This window comes from Lampetra fluviatilis, chromosome 9 (assembly GCF_964198595.1).
Source record: "Lampetra fluviatilis chromosome 9, kcLamFluv1.1, whole genome shotgun sequence".
NCBI lineage: Eukaryota > Metazoa > Chordata > Hyperoartia > Petromyzontiformes > Petromyzontidae > Lampetra > Lampetra fluviatilis.
The window spans coordinates 5,166,825-5,187,793 of NC_136283.1; the positions used below are offsets into that span (position 1 = coordinate 5,166,825).

General features: G+C 46.5%; 2 protein-coding genes across 6 annotated transcripts in view; one reads left to right on the plus strand and one right to left on the minus strand.

Annotated features, from left to right (window-relative positions):
* Nucleotides 1-3,585, minus strand: part of CDHR2 (cadherin related family member 2) — a 62,660-nt gene extending 59,075 nt beyond the window's left edge. Inside the window, exon 1 of the mRNA XM_078859637.1 lies at nt 3,109-3,585. Coding sequence (XP_078715763.1) covers nt 3,109-3,191 — 83 coding nt within the window. The 5' untranslated portion in view covers nt 3,192-3,585. The remainder of the gene's footprint in view (nt 1-3,108) is intronic.
* LOC144934148 (uncharacterized) lies at nt 3,125-16,582 on the plus strand. 5 transcript variants are annotated; one of them, XM_078859632.1, is made up of 9 exons: nt 3,125-3,139; nt 3,592-3,767; nt 5,327-6,234; nt 6,598-6,889; nt 7,369-7,532; nt 8,136-8,305; nt 9,468-9,594; nt 10,529-10,637; nt 12,294-16,582. In XM_078859632.1, the coding sequence occupies exons 3-9, from the start codon at nt 5,336-5,338 to the stop codon at nt 13,035-13,037; spliced, it is 2,505 nt and encodes an 834-aa protein (XP_078715758.1). In that variant the 5' UTR covers nt 3,125-3,139; nt 3,592-3,767; nt 5,327-5,335; the 3' UTR covers nt 13,038-16,582. The 5 variants fall into 5 exon arrangements, with proteins under 5 accessions (XP_078715758.1, XP_078715757.1, XP_078715759.1 ...); XM_078859631.1 differs by lacking the exon at nt 3,125-3,139 and adding an exon at nt 3,153-3,201; XM_078859633.1 differs by lacking the exon at nt 3,125-3,139 and adding an exon at nt 3,153-3,201 and having other exon boundaries at nt 7,376-7,532; nt 8,136-8,298.
* The last annotated feature ends 4,387 nt before the right edge of the window (nt 16,583-20,969 follow it).

Below are 20,969 nucleotides of genomic sequence, written 5' to 3' on the forward strand. Positions count from 1 at the left end.
AATACACATGATAGACAAAAGAACGAAAATGCCCATGTTAATACCAATGCTGGCTGAACAATGAAGAGAGTACTGTTAAAAAAAATAACTGGGGATGTTAACACTCGGTAAAGTAAAGTAAAATAGTGCCTGTCAGATAAGATGGTCCAAAAAATTGTAATTAAGTCTTTTTTGCGTGGTTGATAACATCTTTCCAATGATTACTAAGTTTGTACCCATCATCACGGTTGAAATTATGTCTGTGTTTGTATATTTGTATGGCTTCGTGTACAAACCTTTGATGGTAGCCGGGAGGTTTGCAGAGAACCTTGGTCTCGGAAAAGACAATTTCATGAGAGCCCACCGAGTTGTAGCAATGATCGGCAACGGCAGAAGAATCAGTTCTGCCGTGTTTCAGATCTGACTTGTGCTCGCGGACACGATCAGAAACATGACGTTTCGTTTCTCCAATGTAGCAATCACCACAAATGCAACTCAATTTGTAGACTCCAGGATACTGTAAGTCAGGAACGACATCCTTCACAGATGGAATCAGATCACGGATTTTATGCACTGTACTGAATCGGACTTGGATCTTATGTTTGTTTAGAATTTTGGAGATCTTTTTGGTCACGCCAGCTATGTATGGTAACGTGATGGTTTTGGTCGGAGTTTCATGTGGCTGTTTCTGTGTGGTGGGAGAGACAGCTTGGCTGATAGTACGGTCAGAGTATCCGTTCATCCTGAGGGCCCGATGTACATGTCTGACTGGTGAATTAAGACATGTACATCGGGCCCTCAGGATGAACGGATACTCTGACCGTACTATCAGCCAAGCTGTCTCTCCCACCACACAGAAACAGCCACATGAAACTCCGACCAAAACCATCACGTTACCATACATAGCTGGCGTGACCAAAAAGATCTCCAAAATTCTAAACAAACATAAGATCCAAGTCCGATTCAGTACAGTGCATAAAATCCGTGATCTGATTCCATCTGTGAAGGATGTCGTTCCTGACTTACAGTATCCTGGAGTCTACAAATTGAGTTGCATTTGTGGTGATTGCTACATTGGAGAAACGAAACGTCATGTTTCTGATCATGTCCGCGAGCACAAGTCAGATCTGAAACACGGCAGAACTGATTCTTCTGCCGTTGCCGATCATTGCTACAACTCGGTGGGCTCTCATGAAATTGTCTTTTCCGAGACCAAGGTTCTCTGCAAACCTCCCGGCTACCATCAAAGGTTTGTACACGAAGCCATACAAATATACAAACACAGACATAATTTCAACCGTGATGATGGGTACAAACTTAGCAATCATTGGAAAGATGTTATCAACCACGCAAAAAAGACTTAATTACAATTTTTTGGACCATCTTATCTGACAGGCACTATTTTACTTTACTTTACCGAGTGTTAACATCCCCAGTTATTTTTTTAACAGTACTCTCTTCATTGTTCAGCCAGCATTGGTATTAACATGGGCATTTTCGTTCTTTTGTCTATCATGTGTATTAGAGCTTCCCTCCCCCTCTCTGCCCATTGTGTTGGCGTGTGCGGCAGTTGGCCGCTTGCGCATAATCGCTCCATTGTGTTGGCGTGTGCAGTAATTAGCCGCTTGCGCACAATCGCTTGCACGCCGTCGCCCACCCTTTTGGCCTCGCCCCCCCTCCCTCCCGATACGTTCCATTCATTGGCTACCATAGTCTGATGAGCTCCCCCCTCCCTCTCCTCCCCCCCTCAACTCGCTTTTAAGGGATTACATCTTGAATCATTGCCTCACTTGATGCAGCTAATCTGGCTGTGACGGTCCCACCTGATGACGGAGACTTGTGTTGCCTCCGAAACGTCGTGATTTTTGATTTTATTTTATTTTCATTCATTTTGATGTTTTACCTACGTGACTTTACCGAAAAAACCTAAGAAGATGGTTTTAAACGATGTTATTGCTCACCTAACATAGACCAGCGGTTGAATGTGTCATCTATTTTACTGTGTTTTTAAGCACACGAATCGGTTTACTTGGCAACATGTTTGGGCTCACCCTGTCACTGATATTAGTCACTGGCCCTCGATGAATAAGCCACACACAGACAAATGAGAGTTTACTTCTGTGAACAAATGTAACATGTGTGTGGTGATACTCTCAGTTCTTTCGGTAAAGTCACGTAGGTAAAAAAATGAAATAAAAATTAATAAAAATAATAAAATCACGACGTTTCGGAGGCAACACAAGTCTCCGTCATCAGGTGGGACCGTCACAGCCATATTTGCTGCATCAAGTGACTTTACCGAAATAACTGAGAGTATGAATCCTTGCAGTCACGAAAGCTTCAAATCTAGAATATGTGTGGTGGTGGGGAGGGCATTGCACTTGCTATGAGAAGCGGATAGACATTGCGTCTCGTGACGTGACATAAAGAAAGCAGGACAATAACATTGTGAAAACAGCATCTTATTGTCACGTTCAATATCTTTAAATTGGTTAATATCGACTTGCTGGCCCCAGCTAGATCACACGGGGTGTCACCAAGCCTCTGAAGCTGTAGTGGGAAATCTTATTTTACCAGATGAGCATCAGTTGACAACTCCAAGTATTTTGCAAGGTCGCCCTGGGTTTGTGATGTTCCCAAGTTAGTTATCCTACACGAAGTGGATTTATGTCGTGTCTGCTAAGTTGATCCGTGATAAATACGCGATTTATATGATTAGGCATTTTTTTTAACAACCGCATGGCGCAAATCTGTCAAATGGGTGTATACTAAGATTTTTTTTGTATTTTGCAAAATAAAAAAAAAATTCAGAATTTTTTCATTGATTCTAGCTGCATCTCCTCCATCCAAATATTTCGGAATTCGCATTGAAAAAACCATCCGGGGCCAGCTTCATGCCACTGCGAAGGAGGGAGGCGGGGGCGAGGGGGAGGAAGGCGGGGCGAGGGGGGAGGGAGGCGGTGGCGAGGGAGGGGGAGGGAGGCGGGGCGAAAGGGGAGGGAGGCGGGGCCAGGGGGGAGGCGAGGCGAGGGGGGAGGCGAGGAAGGCGGGGGGATCGTGACGTCACTCGGCGGGGGGAGCGTGACGTCACCCACGAGAGCCCCACCCCCCACCCCCTGCATTGTTGACCTCTTCGTGGCGAGCGCGCGTCCCGGGGCAGGTGAATCAGAAGCAGCGAGCCGAGGCGAGCGGCGATCTTCGCGAGGAAGCATCGCAGCCGCCGTTCGTCTTCTCTGTTGTCTCCCCCTTGCGTGATTTCCCCTGCCTACCCCCCGTCAATCTGACTTACGATCCGTCTCATCGTAGTGGGGTGGGGGGGGCCCTCATGCTCCTCTTTCGTTCGAAGGACCGCGTCGTTTTGACGTCGTCATTTTAAAAAAAAAGAACCGCCGTCTCTAGACGTCTTCACGGACACTGCTGCGGCTCTTGAAACATTGAGGCGGGTGCGTGGCGTGGCTTGTTTGTTACTGAATTTGACAACAACAACAACAAAAAGCCCTCCCCCCCCCACATTTACCTCTTAATTGTTTACGATTCTTTTCGCTTTGCCGTGACCCCTCGCCCGCGCTGGTTACGTCTCGCGAAGCCCCGCCCCCCCCTTGCATTTCCCAGCGCGGACAAACGCGGCGGCGGCGACGCTCGCCTCGTGATTGGCCGGCGGTGCCCCCACAGCCCCACCCCCCACTCTCACGAACGTCGCTCACGTGGGGCCGCTTTGGGCCAATGGTGGCGGCGCGCGCGGTGACCATTCGCGTTGGGGAAATTGAAGGCCGCCGGCTCCCTCTACGGTACTGTACAAGGTGGGGGGGGGGGGTACAAGGGGGGGGGGGGGTACAAGGTGGGGGGGGGGGGGGGTACAAGGTGGGGGGGGGGTACAAGGTGGGGGGGGGGGTACCAGGTGGGGGGGATTCTACAAGATGAGGGGAGGGGGGGGTACAAGATGGGGGGTTTCGATGGGGTTTCAAGTGGTGGGGGGTTCAAGTTGGGGGTTGAAATTAATTTGAAAGGTGGGGGTTACAAGGGGGTGGGGGGTACAAGGTGGGGGGGGGGGGGGTACAAGGTGGGGGGGGGGGGTACAAGGTGGGGGGGGGTACAAGGTGGGGGGGGTTCAAGGGGGGGGGGTACAAGGTGGGGGGGGTACAAGGTGGGGGGGGGTTCAAGGGGGGGGGGGTACAAGGTGGGGGGGGTACAAGGTGGGGGGGGTTCAAGGGGGGGGGGTACAAGGTGGGGGGGGTTCAAGGTGGGCGGGGGGTACAAGGTGGGGGGGGTACAAGGTGGGGGGGGTTCAAGGGGGGGGGTACAAGGTGGGGGGGGTTCAAGGGGGGGGGGTACAAGGTGGGGGGGGTTCAAGGTGGGCGGGGGGTACAAGGTGGGGGCGGTATAAGGTGGGGGGGGTGGGTACAAGGTGGGGGGGTTCAAGGTGGGGGTTACAAGGGGGGGGGTACAAGGAGGGGGGCAAAGGAGGAGCGGTGGCGCAGCGGTTAGCGTCTGCTTCATAGGGGATCTTTGTCTTTGATGGGGGTAGAGAAGTGATGGGGATGACCGTGGCATTATAGCGATGCGGTTGATGGCTGTGGTCCTCCGATGGGCGTGATGATGGTAGTAAGTGATGGTAGTTGCTGATGATTGTGATGGTGATTAACAGGCGCTAATAATGGTGATTGGGGTAATAATGATGGAAATCCAAAGTGTATTGCGGCAAGATGTGGATGATGGCGAGGATGGGTGTGATGTGATGGTGTTGGCGGGATTATAATGATGCTCACATGATGCAGATGATGGCAGTGATCCTTGAATTAGGGGTGACGGTCGTGTGAGGGTTATGATGGGAGGGTGGTGGTGTTGGTGGGGTAATCATGCTGATATGCTGATATTGACAGGAGTGGTCCTTTAATGTCGACGCTAGTGTGGATGATGGTGATGCGGGTGATGGAGATGGGGGTGATGAGGGTAGTGATGATAATGGGAGTGTGATGGTGGGGTTATGTTGAGGTGATGGGTGTGGTGGTTTTGGGGGTAACAGTGATAATGGAGTTGATGTTATGGAGATGGGGTGGTGGCAATGAAGGCAATGTAAATGTGATGATTCGATGATTGTTTTATAGTGGTGTGGTGAAGTAGGTAATTTTAGTAGAAGTGTGGATGATGGGTGATGATGTTCTGGTGGCAAAAATATGGTTTACAACACGAGTTGTATTCATGGTTTCTTCAGAGCAAAACCATTCCGATATGACATCCACAGCACTCTATGTAGTAGTGGAGGTGCAATCAAGTTGTACATGTACCAACCCTGTGGTCTATATTTTTTGGGGAAATACTGACAATCTCTTTGGCCCCGTGTGCTCAGGAGGAGGCCATGGACAGAGTTCCCCTGCCGATCACAGACTTCCCCCTCCACCACAGTCGAATGGTTCTGCAGAAGCTGAACGAGCAGCGAATATCTGGGCTCTTCTGCGACGTGACTGTGACGGTGTCGGCGCGCACCTTCCTGGCGCACAGCAATGTCCTTTCGGCCTGCAGCGAGTACTTCAGCTCGGTGCTGACGGGACGCAGTCCTCGGCAGTCTGTGGCGCTGAAGTCTATCGCGCCCGACTGCTTCAGCCAGCTGCTCGAGTTCTTCTACACGGCCAAGCTGCCGGCGGATCACATTGCGGAGTTCTCGGCGGCCGCAAAGCAGCTCAAAGTGGTCGGGATCCTTGACCTGGGCTCGGACTCCTCGGGCTATGACTGGGACAGCGAGGTCTCCGCCAATGGCACTTTGGAGCCCGGCGCCAACGGCGTCAAGGGTGACGGCTGGAACACCTGGAGCCATGTGGCCGTGGGCGCAGAAGCGGGCAGCCATATGCCTTTGAGCCCAGCCGGTCGTGCCGCGCACTTGAATCCGAGATCTGTGGTGTCGGACGATGACTATGAGCCACTGGACGACGTGAGCAGTGGGTCCCCGGCCTCTGGCGAGCGAGGGCTTTTAGACGGTGTGTCTTGTGGCAGCCTTGAATCTCTGTGCCTTACTAGAGAGAACGGCAAAGAGAAAGTGGGTCTTGTAGGATGCCCTGCCAGGGGTAGGAGCGGAAGTCCCGTGGCACTTGGCTGTGGAGTTGAGCAGACGGGAGTAGATGTAAATCTACCCGAAAGCCCCGGTTCCCTGGCCTTGGCCACGGCGCTTGTGCCCCTCACAGTAACGAAAGCCTGCAGGTCTTTGAGGAGCTCGTCCGTCGTTTCCTCGCCTCCATTGGTCAAGCGAAGAGGGAGACCCAGGTCTGAATGAAGCCAACCACTGTTACTATGTTTATGAGATGCTATAAACAATAACAGATTTTTTTAACCCAAAATATATCGATTTCTTTTATAAATACAAGGAATGTTATTTGAAACCTAATATTTTCTAAAGTAGAAGTGTAAATGTATATATTTTAGAGTAATTTAAAATATACCTCTTTGAAAATGCAGTTGTATACATATGCAAAAAACTAAATGTTAGTTATGCTATGGTTGCTTGCCATAGTATACTTAAAATGTCGCGTATGAATTTCGTAGTTTAATATGTGGTCTTGAACCGGCAAAACAGCTGCTCAATCTAGCGCCTCTCAGTGCAGTCACGTCTGTTGTTGCTCACCTCAGGAAACAGCTCCAGAGAACGGAGTGCCCCGTCATACCAAGAGCACGGAAAGCACCGGAGCGTTTCAAATCAACGCCACAAGCTGCCGTCCCACATTCCCCGTCCCTTCAGGAAGATTGCACGGGCATTGTAACAGGTGGGGTCCCCGCGGATGAGTCTCCGGACCCCCTTTGTGAGGCCTCGCAAGTACCCTGTACTCCGAGGAAGCGCGGGAGGCCTAAGGGCTCGAAGAACAAGCTGCAGCACGCCAAGATCGAAGCAGAGGACTGCTCACCGGGCATTATGGACTCCCAGGTAAACAAATGCAGAAATCGCCTTGGGGGGGAAAATGACCAGAGTACGGTAATCACCAGAAATTCACCAGATCTCATCATATCTTAGCGGCTAAGCGTGAATATGCCTGGATAGTGCTTAGATGAGTAACAGCTATGCATAAAGCAGGTTTTTGTAGGCTGTTGTGAGCCTACATGGACAGTGCAGCAGAACGTTGTTGTATCTATGCCTCTGCTTTCACCAACCCACACCACGAATAACCTCACATCCCTCACGGCGTGGGGAGGCCCTCATCTAGCAGTGGATTAACGAAGGGCTGCATATATAAACATAATAAGGGTCCCGCTCTATTAAGTGTTTTACAGGTCAAGTGTATGTAAACCCATGCTTTCTAATTGAGTGACCTGTATATTTGACACATTTGCGTTTGGGTATTAGTCTGAGTTGAGTTTTAAATAATGTTCTGTGACGTGTTTCTCCTCTTGCTTTCCAACATTGAGAATGAAGAGAAGCCCTCCCTGTTGTACACGAGTGGAGAATTTGGCAGCAAGTGGAAGAGGGAGAGGTGTGAGGGTTGCAAGAAACTCTCCCCGCACTGCCATCAAGTGCAGCCTGGTGCTGCCCCTTTCAGCTGCGATCTGTGTGATAAAGAATTCATTTACAGGTGATGAATGCTCCAACATACTGTAGTTCACAGCTCTCACTATGTGTGTGTGCGTTTGTGAATGAGGGGTCAGATTTTAAAGAAAGCCTTGCATTAATACACTACCTAAAAATATGTAAAACAGTCTCCTGTTTTTTAGAGGCTTTCACGCATGTGTTTTGATATCTGCAGTCTTGTTTTCATAACGTCTTTCCAAGTAATGCTATGCAAGTGTTATTTTGTTATATTGTTAATGACTATACAGAGGCTGGAGTGGTGGGGTAGTGGGAAATTTACTCTGCTACAAACCTAACAATGCGAGTTCGATTCCCAGCCATTGCTAACATCAGTGGCAAATATAAGAACCGTTCCTGGACTTGTTCTTGGTAAACATCGGCACTGATGAGATAAAAGACAGCAAGGCATGGAGTTAGCCACACCACCCTTTCTTGCGTTCCGGCCTTAATAGATGCTTGCTGAGAGCACTTACCCCAACAGTCGTAATGGCTATACGAGGGATCGCTTGTTTGTTCATGAATGCTTTGCTGCCGTACGAATTAGTTTAGATTAAAGTTGTCATTATTTTCCCCACCGGTGGGCCCTCGTAACCACACGACGGGACAGTTGCATGCTGCGCCAGCATTGCAAGGTGCACAGGCAGCGCAAGCTGTACCAGTGTGAGCAGTGCGGCAAGTGGCTGCTGTCCCTGGAGAAGCTACGGGACCACGTGGCGTATCATGGGGAGGCCAGGCCGCACCACTGCTCCCTCTGCGAGAAGGCCTACAAGGTCAAGAGTAAGGGCCGCCAATGACACACCTTTGCACATTGTGTCCAAGCTGGAAGAAATAAATTTCATAATCTCTCTGCATTGTGTCAAAAAACATGTTATGGGCATGATATTCAATGGGTAAGCTGTGGGTGGATTGAGAGATGTTCATTTTTCCCTAACGTGCATTTAATAAGACTGGTTTATCGCGTATTTATATTTCAACAGCCCAATCCACAGCCGATGAAGGCCTCCCCAAGTCGGTCATGGGGGTTGTTTGACCATACTTCATCATTTTGGTCAGTGCATATTAATGGAGGGGTGCCCAGCATAAGTTCAGATATCTCTTGCCACTGATGTTAGTCATTTTCCAGGAATCAAAATCGGGTCACTGGGTTCATAACACAGTGCGCTAACCAATTCACCACCAATCCGAAGCATTCTGTTATTTGCTTGGCTTATAAAAAGCTGCTTGTAGAGTTTGATGTGTCAATTTTCTTTGTCATTTTTTAGTTCAAGGCAGCCTCACAAAATCAAGGTGCTTAATCAGGGGAGGGTTGCATTGAGATATTTGGCAAATTCCTTTTCCTTCAGTTTTTGCATGTGGGGGGAAACTGCAGTATTTTGAGACAGTACACACGCACAAGGAAACAATACTCCAAGGGTCACAAACATAGGTTCACAAATCCCCTTGCTGTTCTGTCATTACCTGGCCACCTCGCAACTCGGTGGGTTTTGGAGTTTTTACAACTCCATGTCATCCACCAACCTTTTCTTGAATATGTTTTGGAGCATCTGCTGCTAAGTAATGTTGTAGTTCGTTAGAAGTAGTATAACCTGGTGTTGATGTTAGGCATATGGGAGAGTGCACCCGCTGATAAGTGGATAAAAAGTCCATTTGAAGGGTACTCAGAAGAAGTTCTGTGAAATCTGCTTCTGCGCATCAAACTCTTAACGCACAAGGTTGCACTGGAGTGAGAGATTACCGAATAGATAACTTTATTTGAAAATTTGATGTTGACAGCAAAATTTTAATAAAACATGGGAAGAAAGCAAAAAATAAAATTAATAATAGCAGTCATAAGAGGCACCATAACAACTGTCAGTGGAAGAAGGCAAAGCCGTTAAATTGTTTTTGACATTGTCTTGACCGATCGTGGGGGGTGCGGTGGGGGTGTGCACGTATGCAGACGACCTGACGCAGCACGTGCGCATGAAGCACATGGAGGCAGCGCGGGGCAAGCCTCCCCTCGTCCAGCTGTGCGAGTTCTGTGGCCAGGCGGTCAAGCACTACAAGAGCCACAAGATCTTCTGCAGGTGCGCGACGATCACCGCCTGGACAATGCGTACTGGGGACCTGCGGGGGTTGTGTCGATGTGGTTTTTGTTTCAGTTGCGCGTTTGGGATGGGGCGTGTGCTCGGGATGTTGGATTGACTGGGACTGAATTCCATCTCCTATGTGCGCTGGACTTTTTCCGGTGACCCACGTTGTTCTTTGGACTCACAGGCACTTCCGGCTCTTATGAGATGTGCTCATGGTTTTCACGTGTCATTTTCCTGCGTTTTCTCAATCCTTCACCGATGTTTACTTTGTCATTGTGATATTGTTATTTTATGTACGTTTTCTACAGCACTTTCAGACGTGGAAGCATTTAGACACTCATTAAATGCGCATTGTTTTTCTTAAAATTATTAGTCGTGGTGTGATTCAGTTTAGGCTACTCTGTGCTCCGTTTTAAATTCTTAACCTGAACTAAGGGTTTGGCTCAGAAATGAAACTCGCTAAAAATGGTGCCATTTAATGCGTAACTAGTTAAGTATGATTGTTTTATCATTATTTTCCTTCTTAGTTTGCTAAGAACGCACTGATGAACAAAATTCCAATCCACCAATGTCTTCCGCTCTTCATGTTCTCCTGCCACTTACATCCGTTGTGTTCCTACAAATCTTATAATTTTCTGCCTGCTTCGCTTTCTCCTTCCCTCAATCAGCTTCCTTTCTGTTATTAATGTATATGCATTTGCCCCATCTGGCATCTGATGTCCTCACTATATGTATTACTTAACTCAATTTAAGTATTTTTTTTTTCTTTGTAAACTACATTTGTAATCCTTGTTTTTATTGATCAATTATTTCTTTACTCGTTACATTCCAATGTTTATGCTCATTGCTCCGTCACACTGTACATGGGTGCATGCAAATTCGTGCATGAGATAAATGGTGTTGACGGGCTGCATTTTTGTTTTTGCAGCGGTGTGAAGAAGTTTCAATGCAAGTTTTGCCTGCAGGCGTACTCACGCTTGTCAGAGCTAAAGAGACACACGTGGACCCACACGGGAGAGTTGCCCTACCAGTGTCAGGTTGGCTGATTTTCGCTAACTTTTCTTATCCAATGGAAGGCAGTGGTGGCAAACGCAGAGATGCCTTCATGTATCGTGAGAGGCCAAAGATGAGAGTCAACACTTAATATGTCGAAACAGCAGTTGTAAACAGTTTAAATATGTGTGTTTAAAAATTATACCAAACTGCATTATTTAAGTCTTGCTTTATGAGCTCCTTAATTCCAGTGTAATAATTCAGGATTCATAAATCACATCTTTTTTGTTAGATTGTGTAGGTATAATTCCAATTTTCAGCTGTACCCTCCGCCAACAAAAATATCAAGTTGTCATGTGGGCAAATATGCTAATTTATTTTTTTTATTAGCAAACCGGTGGAATGTTGAAAAGAAAGCCAAAGATTGACGGTTTTATCAGACACTAGCTTTACTACCCGGCTTCGCCCGAGACTTGGATTCCTGTCTTGGATTAATACACGGCCTACGCGGAGGGTGGGGGGGGGTGACGTCAGCAGGCACACTGCGTAACGCTGCCGCATGCGGGTGACATCCCAGATGTGACGTCACCGCTCACTTGCCGTGCAAAATATATCCATTATTGCGCCCCCCCCCTCCCCCAAAATACAAAAGTCTATTTTTATACTTTTTGCATTGTGTACAGTCTGGAAACTACCCACATGCCAAATGTCAAGTTTGTTGCATGTTGGGAAGTATGCTAAACATTTTGAACAGACACACATTCACAAATTTCCCTTTTACATATATAGATTTCGCGGGAGATTACATCCGGCATCATCAGGTGTTAACAGCAGCTCAGCTCCTGTGTGAATGAGCTTCCTAATCTTGGCCCTTAAGTTCGGGATATTTTACATGTTGGGAGAATTGTGTTGTTGACCATGGCATGGTTGTAGGAATATTTTACAATTGAGAATTCAACCCAGGATTTTGTATCCATTGGTACCCTGTTTACTGATACATTAGGCATTTTCCTGTTCTTGCAACATTGCCAGTAGACTTTAAAAGAACAGCTCAGAACTTAGATTTTCAATTGGAGTGCCACCGACATAGAGGGTTGTACCTTCGCAGAAACATTTGCAGTGCATTTACAACGTAAACCCCTTTTCGTGTTTTGTTTGCATATCATTCAAATGTTAGCTTCAGATTTTTCGTGCCATAAGTGTGTTGATGCATGGACAACTGCAGTTGCTAAAATCATTATAATTAAATGGATATTAATATTGTTGGACCACTGGTGTAGTGGTTTGTACACTGCTGTATAAACTCGACGACCTGGATTCCAAGCCATATCTCACATCAGTGGCGATTAATATCTGAATCAGACCTGCCTGCCCTCCACTTTACCAACCAACATTTACCAGCATGGTGAAATATGATATAAAAAATGTTATATGACTGACACGGCATGGAAAGGATTGATAAATGGCCATAAATTATACATTCTATTCGTATTGTATGCTAGGTTTTGACAGAATACCTCTGATTAGCAAGGTTGGCTGCATACGGTGCGAAATAAGTTGGACATACGTACATACATACGAATATAAATGAAGAAATGAGGCATGGCCTCAAATAGAACGATGTCAGCAGCTGCCCGAGTTGTCCCCGATCGGTACTTAACTCAGCCTTCCTTCGGCGTGTGTTTTCCCCCCCACCGCAGATATGTGGCAAACGCTGCCGACACCCCAGCAACCTGAAGAAGCACATTCGCACAGTGCACAAGGAGGAAGTGAGAGTTCAGATCGATCGGGAGCACGCCGCCCCCAAGCTCCTCAAGGACTTCACTCCACCGGACGTCGAGGTGCACGGCGTCGTGGCCAGCCCCACCGACGCTTGGTCCGAGGTCGTGGATTTCGGTTCGGAGAAACTGGCTGGCGCCTATGGCCAGCACGTGTTCATGGGTGCGCAGCAGCTCCTGCCCGACATGCCGGGAGAGCCCCTGATGCAGAACATGTATTATCAGCCGGACTCTGGCACGCAGCACTCCATCAGCCCCGTCGAGGGTTCGGGCGGGATCGCCGTCATCCCCCTCACCGTCGTCAATTCCTGCGAGCCCAAGGTCAATCACGCCGGAACGATCCCGATGCCTCCTCCCGAGCGGCAGGGCCTGTCCTCGTCGCCCGCGTCGCTGGAGAGCTCGGCCGACCTGACGCCGCTATCTGCCCTCGCCGTTCTACCCGTGGGCAGCTTCCCACCCACCGTCTCCTCGTCGACAGTCCTCTCTCCCCAGTTCCCCGTGGGCGTCTCCGATTTCCCGGTGATCATTTCGGGCAAGGCGGCAACGCCGCAAGTCCCGAGCCAGCTGCCCTCCTTCAACTCGCTTTTGACGGCCGCCCCCCTGGACATGATGAGCAGCCACCTGCTCGTGGCGCACCAGTCTGATGTCCACAACGAGCAGCTCTAGAGAGCGCCGTTGTGGTCGGCGACTGTATTTATTCGAGGCAGCTCAATTTTAACTGATAACTGCAAGTTTACAAGCAGCTGCAGTTGTTGTTTTCTGGCCCGTCGGCACTGGAGATTGTAGCACAGGAGGATGGAATAAATCAATTGTGGTGAGCACGGTAGTCAAGTTGGCCGTGGGTACCGCTCGCTGAGGTGCATTTGCGCCGCCTCTACACTTGGTAGCGGTGCCACTGACTGCGGTCGACTGTTTGAGATTGTGGAAAGCAGTCTGGAGCAATGTTTAGCATCTAGTGGGAAAGTCAGTATTCCATACACAAACGAGCATTGGACATTGCTCATCATTGTTGTTGGCATTGAAATTGGTGGAAGTGACACATTCCTGAGTCGGGGATCAGTATCTCCAGAGGACAACCATTTTTATTCTCGTCAAAAATGGTTATTTCAAGTTTACCAACTGAGCTATATCTAGGCACATACATAGTAATGGCTTAACATTATGGTGGCATGCACTGTGAATCCGTTATGTCTAGCAAGTGGACCAGGGATATAATGTACGAACATACACATTCGTATTTTTACGGTACTGTACAATGCAGGTCAGCTGCTGGCAGACTTTGGATTGAAAGAATTCGCTGCTTTCCTATTCACTTACATTTTTAGACGGGATCTCACTTGGTATTAGACTGATGAGATATAGGGGAGGTGGAGATTATCCTTTTGACACTGCACTATGCGAGTTTAACTCAGCGCTGTGTACTGTTGAAGAGCCAACCGGTTGTTTTATAGGCAGCACACTAAAGACTTAAAAGTCACCGTTCATTAATTAAAGGGTGTTAAAGTTTGTGCTTTTTATTTTGAAAAGAAACTTTATTTAACTTATTAAATGTGTACTTATGGGTCTCTATTGTTAAATTCATAGGAAACTGGGTCACAATGGCAGTTGAGGTACAGTAAAACGTCAGCCGGGCTTTATATGTGAATCACTGGTCCGGCAAAGCTTAACAAATAATTAAATAATTATACAACCTAATCAATACTGTAACCTTTAGATATGAACATTCAAGTACGAATCTTGACTTAAAGCTTTCGGTAAAGTCACGTAAAAAGGTTCAAAGAAACCTATCTATATTACTTTACCGAAAGACCCAAAGAATACATTCAAGTACATTTAAAACAAATGTTTTAATTAAATTTTCCTAAAGAATGGAATATGCGTATAATACGATTCAAATCGACCATGCTGTATTCTATGAACGCTGTGTGCCGCATTGCTCTCAAAGAGGTGTATTGATGTCCTCCGAGGACTAAAAATGGAGGAAACTAAACTCAAAAGACAGAGTGAAGAGAGATAAAATCGGAGAAGCAGAAAGCAAGCAAAGAGGACGACAGAGCGTGACAGCCCAATGAGTCCACGATCACAGACCAGATATTCCACCTGGGGTGGCATTACTTCACTGCTTCCACTTTCTTTATGTGGCCAACTAAAATGTACTATGTGATAACCACTTTAATCTTCTTGGTTCTTTCGGTAAAGTCACGTAGAATGGAAATAATAAAATAATAAAAATAAAACAAAGTAATTCTCACGACGTTTCAGCCACAACGCAAGCAGCCGTCCTCGGGTGAAGAATAGGTCTGTCGAGAAGACAGAGTCTGAAATTAGCTAGTTGTCGAATAATTCACTTTTATTTCCCATATAAATCGGAACGACTGAAATTTTGCTACCTTGGATGGCTTCAATTTCTGCTCTGAACCATGCATTGAATAGGAAGCTACATTCGCCACCTACTGTGCATGTCAGTGCACTGCAAGCTTTGTGCTCTAGTTGGTGCCAGACTCTGTGGGATATTGTATTGGTCTGGGATACGTGAAACCAGCAAGGCAGTACTGCAATTTTGTATAACGCCGGGCCAAGTGGCTGATAGAGAACTAATGCTGACCTTTGGCTCCTTGGAAATAACAATTGGCTATGAAGATGACAGTTTTTTTTAAAGTATGTTGATTCATTTGGAATTAAGGAAAATTATTCGTGAGCATATATAATGAATTCTACAAAAGAGCGGTCCCAGCCAGCATGTCTTGTAACCGTTAGATAGCAGTGACATGTTTATTTTATTCCTTTGCAGGTACAGCCAAAATAGATTATGGAAAACCGGACCTTTTGCAATGCAAAATATAATTTATCTGCATAGACATTGTGATGATTAATCCCATGATTACTCATCTGAGCTGGGCATTATAGGTGAAGTAAAATAAAACATTAATGCGATGAAGAAGTATAAAATGCAGTATGTTGAACATTGTTTTGGCGAGTAGGGATGCTAATCAAGTGCCGATTGAATTGCCAGTATCCTTTCCAGGATGAGTCATATGGATGGGTTGAGGCCAGGATACATGGACAGATGAAGTGTACTTCATGTAAGCGGGGCTACTTCTTCCTAGCGTTGTTCCCGCTGTGGCGCAGGGTCTGCTTTTCGGCCTTGTCTTCTCCATTTGGCTCGGTCCAGGGCATCTTCAGGGGATGCGTTGACCGTCTTTATGTCTTCCTTTATTCGATCCATCCATCGCTTCTTCGGACGTCCGCGTGGACGGCGGCCCTCTGGCTCAATACGCATGGCAGTCTTGGCCACTGATGACTCTTCACTTCGCATCACATGGCCGTACCACCGAAGCCTTGCCTCAAGCATCTTGTCCGCAATGGGGGCCACACCAAGTTATGTAAGCGGGGCTACATGGAGTTGAAAAGGGGGTGTAATGACCTACCGTTTGCTCCCAGTGGATGCGACTTGCTCACTTTACTACCAACATATAAGTCTCCCACAACCATACGGCAAAGGGAGGGAAAAACACCTTTTGAACTTTTTTTGCACCAGGCCTTACGGAAATACGAACGTAAGTCAGTGAGGCTAAATTAAGGGTATGGGTTACATAGGTTCGACCTCAGGGAGTTGGAAAAGGATGGACTCGGAGAAATGTGTGTTTGGATAGCACTGTTGTAGCAGCAATGGAAATGTAGCAGTGCAATGCCTATGGTACATGATGCACGCCTCCCACAGACACCCCATTTCAGGTTCGGGCTGGTCCACAAGAGTTGACTTTTCCTTATAGTCTCGAGTGACAAGAAGCACAATATTGTGTTGTAACAACCTAAACTGCCATTACCTGGGAATTTATCTGGAATGTTCATAAACGTTACCAGTTTGCAGCCAAATTCTGCTGTATATCAGACATGGTGTGTTAGAGTACACATCACATTTCCACTGTTCAAGCTTGGTATTCCCTCTATACATATGCTTGTTACATTGTGAGCGATAGCTTACTAATTGCCATCGGTATGAATTCATGTGTTGGCATTAAGACTCCAGGTTATGTTAACTTGGCTTCGTGTTAACCATATATTTCATCACTTTGTTTTTGCTTTCACAATGTGAAGGTTATTTTTACTTTCTTTTTACCTGCACAAATTCAGCATCACCTCCTTTTGCACTAGGGTGCTGCTGAAGTGAGTTCTTTTGCAGTATTGAAAATAAACTGACGACTTTTGTACACCTTTGCCTTGTCTGGTTACTTTGAACCCCACGCATTTAAATGTCAACGTTCAGTTTTGTTACAGGTGTTGAGGAGTTCCCACGGACGCACTCGGAGACGGAGGTAAGTTATGGGCTTTCGCCAAGGGTTTATTAAAGACTTCACAATACACACAAGGGTACACAACTCCCAGGGGCTAGTGGTCCTACAATGAGTCCTGGTCCCTGCCCGGCTAGCTCCGGTCTCTCGTGGCGGATCGTGGACTCTGCCGACTCCACCGACCGGAGAGAGGGAAGCATCTCTATCGGCTACCACCACCGGCTTCCTCCCAGACTCACTACTCGATCCCTCTCTACCCCTGGTTCCCTCTTCACCGTTCGCACTATACCCGTTCCCACAGTGACCTCGCTTTCGCCACGGGGTCTCCCTTAAGTACCCTAGGAGACGTGACGTCATTGCACTGAACGGCACACATGACGTCCCGTCCCCATTTTACTCCTCTACACAGGTAACCATGAGGTTTTGGCCAATGCCCTTACGTAGTCTTTCCTCGCCATGGCAGTTTTAATAACGAATGTATCGCGTTTAGTGTTACTTTGTGCACTGGTGGGGTGCAGTGTCTGTAGTTTACTGTCTTGTAACAAGTTTGGCGAGCTTGAGATAATAACTGTACAAACATTCTTGAAAAGGAGGTTCCAATGAGCAAGTGTCCTGAGCACTGCACTTGACCTTTTGTGTTTTTATTTGGGTCGTAACTAAAGGTGTAAATGTGCTTAGATCATGGAAAACAAGTGAATCACAACGGGATTTTAGTCGCGTAGTGGTTATACATGTGCCTCGCAGCAAGAAAGGCCAGGTTCTATTCCCAACTCGGGTGCCTATGTGTACTGTAGAGTTTTATGTTCTCCGGCTTCTCTTGTTTCATCCCAAATTAAAAAAAAACTCCAATGTAATTGGTAATGGACAAACATTCCAATGATACATTTCCTTGCAAATTACTTAATTGGGATTGCACAAAGTAATATGTTGAAATTCTTCTGCACCGTACGTAGCCAACCATGATAATCAAAAGTGCGGTGGAAGGACAACAAACTAAACACACACAAAAAACTCCTAAAGAAATGAGTTTTCAATATAGATTTAGAAGCGGATAGCTCCAGTGGCTTCCTAACATTGGAACGAAGAGCATTCCAGACGGCCGCAGAAGCGCATCTGAAAGTGCGTGGTGCCAGTCACCGCCTTTGTTTGATGGCCTTGCCAAAAGCCACCGCTGCTGCTGCAAAGATGAACTGAGTTCGGTGAGAATTATTTTATTATGTTTTATTTTCTATTATTTTATTACTTCCCTTCTACGTGACTTTATCGAAAGAACCAAGAAGATGAATCCCTGCAGTCACGAAAGCTTTAAATCGAAATTTGAGTTCGCGTGATCGTATATGCAGGACCCTCCTGAAAAGGACGTGAGATTCAGCGAGACTTTGCTGGGTGAACACGTTTACCAATAAACACATGCTCGGTGGGATGAACAGCAAATCCGTGCTATTGAAATAATTTGTGTAAACCATGATTTGAGTCAGGGCACTGCCTTTACATATCTGGTCACGACCAATTGGTTCTGGTTTGCAACCACGTTTGTGTACGAATAATAGAATAGAATAATATAAATCCCAGGTACCTTATTTCACAAACAAGTAACTCACCAACCAGGTAACTGACCTGCAACTTAAATTCTTGGTTCTTTCGGTAAAGTCACGTAGAAGGGAAATGAACAATACAATTATCACGACGTTTCCATTGCAACACAAGCAGCCATCATCAGGTGTGAAAATCACAGCAAGCATTTTATAGTTTTATTTGTATTATTTTATTATTTCCCTTCTACGTGAATTTACCGAAAGAACGAAGAATATGAATCCCTGCAGTCACGAACGCTTTAAATCGAAACTTAACCGGCAACTGTAAACCAACTAGTAACCTCAAATTTAATTAATTTTATAAAAACAGAAGACTGGAGGAAGTTTTGGTTTTTTGCTACAATGGATGTAAGGGAAATACAATCTCATAAAAACATTTTTTTAAACAAGCAATATAACCCGATGTTACTAGATGCATGCATTTTCGTACATTATTCAACCTTTCGAAAGTACATCTGCAATATTTATATATTGTACTGTGTGTATAGAATCAACTCAGTCGACTGTCAAGACTCAATCACATTGCATATTGCGCAATATCAATGGGCAGCGTTTTAAGAGCTCTTTTTCAAGTTCATACATTGACCCCTGCACACGAGACATTAAATACCAAGCCACGATTCGTCTACGAGGCCGATACGCAATAACCAACACCACACAGTGCAGTCACAGCTCTCATTTCCCATTTTTGTGTTGTGCCTCAACGTTACATTAGACCCGGGTTCTTTAAAACACATCCCTCATCAGTTCTGTCCAACTGGTTTCGACATTGCACAACTACTGCATTTGTTGTTACCCCGTGGGGTCAGTCACTCTGGTTAGCGCTCCACCCGAGTTACGTTTCCCATCATGGTCAACACCCAGTGACATCACCTAGGTCGACTCGGCCTCAAATGAGTACCCCTGGTGACCAGTGCCGGGTTAAGCTAGCACGGGACCTGTAGCGTATGTTTTAGAAGGGCCCTAACAAAAAAATAACCACGTAAATATTAAAACACATACATTTTTTACTTGCCTAGTAAAGTAATTTGATGCCTTCATTTTCTACGACAAATCGCTAACCTTAAACACCGAGTCGTTCATAAAAGTTGAAGGCAGTATAGTACTATAGTAATAGAGCAAGTGCAGAATCACTGAAACAGAATTGATAGCTTGAAAGCATTTAGCGTGGGGCCCTTGAGAGTGCGGGACCCGTAGCTACTACATATGTAGATCAAGGCCGTAGCCATGGAGTCAACATAGGGGGGGGACCAAATCTTTCAGGGGGTCTCCCCCCCCCCAGAAAAAAAATCTAAATTTTAAAACGAATTTCCTGCCTAAAATATAAAAAAAATGCACTAACACAGGATGGACTTGTTATGCATTTTTTTACAATAATGTCTAACAGGGTATAGCATTCGATTCCTCTACTTTTTCTATTTTACCTTATCTTGTTTCATTGTATGTAATGGCAGAGATTAGGGATTAATAAAGTACAACCATAACCACAATCACATAAACAGAAATATATTTTATAGCAATATATTGGGGGGGGGGGGGGACATTTTGAGCATATTTGAATATATTCTAATTACGGCCTTGATGTAGATACTTGCTACCAGGATAATCCGGCACTGCGGGTGCGATATGTAAACATCGCCTTCAATAGCTGCTCGCTAACAGGCTAAACAGGGGTGGGTGGAGGGGGTTTGTTTTTTGGTTTGTCACTCTGATGCGGCTGTCTGGTTTGAACTCGTTGACTTGTGCTGCCCAACTCTGGCATTGCGGCTCTGGACTGCGATGACCCAGTCTGTGTTGTGGAGCAGCAACGTTGTTTCTCATTGCGCAGCACAGCACTCAACACGACCCCAACAAAACAAAAACCCCCACGGGTAGACTTCTCCGTGTTTGCAAACCATCGGGTGTGTGCGGTGGCTTCATTGGCATATGAATAGAACAAGATTGCTACTATTCTGTGGGTCTTTCGGTGAAGTCACGTAGCTGTTTCAAAGGAAATAACAAAAAACTACGGCGTTTCGATCACAACACAAGCAATCGTCATCCTCCTGATGACGATTGCTTGTGTTGTGATGGAAACGTCGTAGTTTTTTGCTATTTTCTTTGAACCATCTACGTGACTTTACCGAAAGACCCAAATAATATCAATTCCTGCAGTCACCAAAGCTTTAAGTCAAGATTTAAGATTGCTACTCATGAGAAAGCGGACCCTGGGGGGTCTCGATGACTGGAGTTGAGCAAAATTGAATCGTATAACAACAACAACAATCGCCATTCGCCACTTAGTGGCGGTGACATCACCACGGCGCCTGTGCCAGGCCAGGTGCACTTTAAGGCCACGTGACGTGTTGAAAGCCCACTGGCAGGATGTCACGGGACAGACCCAGCAGGTGTCATGGGGTTGACTGACTGAGATGACTGGCCGATGTACCACCTGTGCCCCTACTGTGCCAATTCGCTGTGTGTTAACCGCCCGGCGTTCCGCTCGTTGTTGTGAGCGTCGCTCCTCTGCCCTCCGTTGTTGCTGGAGGGTGACTGCCTCCAACTGCCCAGTAGCAGCGTCCTTCACGAGCCTCCTCCGCTGTATAATAATAGGGGTATCCAACACAGACTGTCAGAGCCGTCCCGATGGTACATCGAATCAGGGCGGTCTAGTTGCGTGGCATTCCAAATCTGAGCTCATTGCCTAAGGCTGACCGACTGTGTTTCTTAAT

Excerpts from the sequence above, each read along its gene's own strand:
- LOC144934148 (XM_078859632.1), top strand. The coding sequence starts at position 5,336 with ATGGACAGAGTTCCCCTGCCGATCACAGACTTCCCCCTCCACCACAGT. Across the intron at positions 6,890-7,368 it reads CGGGCATTATGGACTCCCAG|AATGAAGAGAAGCCCTCCCT; the intron begins GTAAACAAATGC and ends TCCAACATTGAG. Across the intron at positions 10,638-12,293 it reads AGTTGCCCTACCAGTGTCAG|ATATGTGGCAAACGCTGCCG; the intron begins GTTGGCTGATTT and ends CCCCCACCGCAG.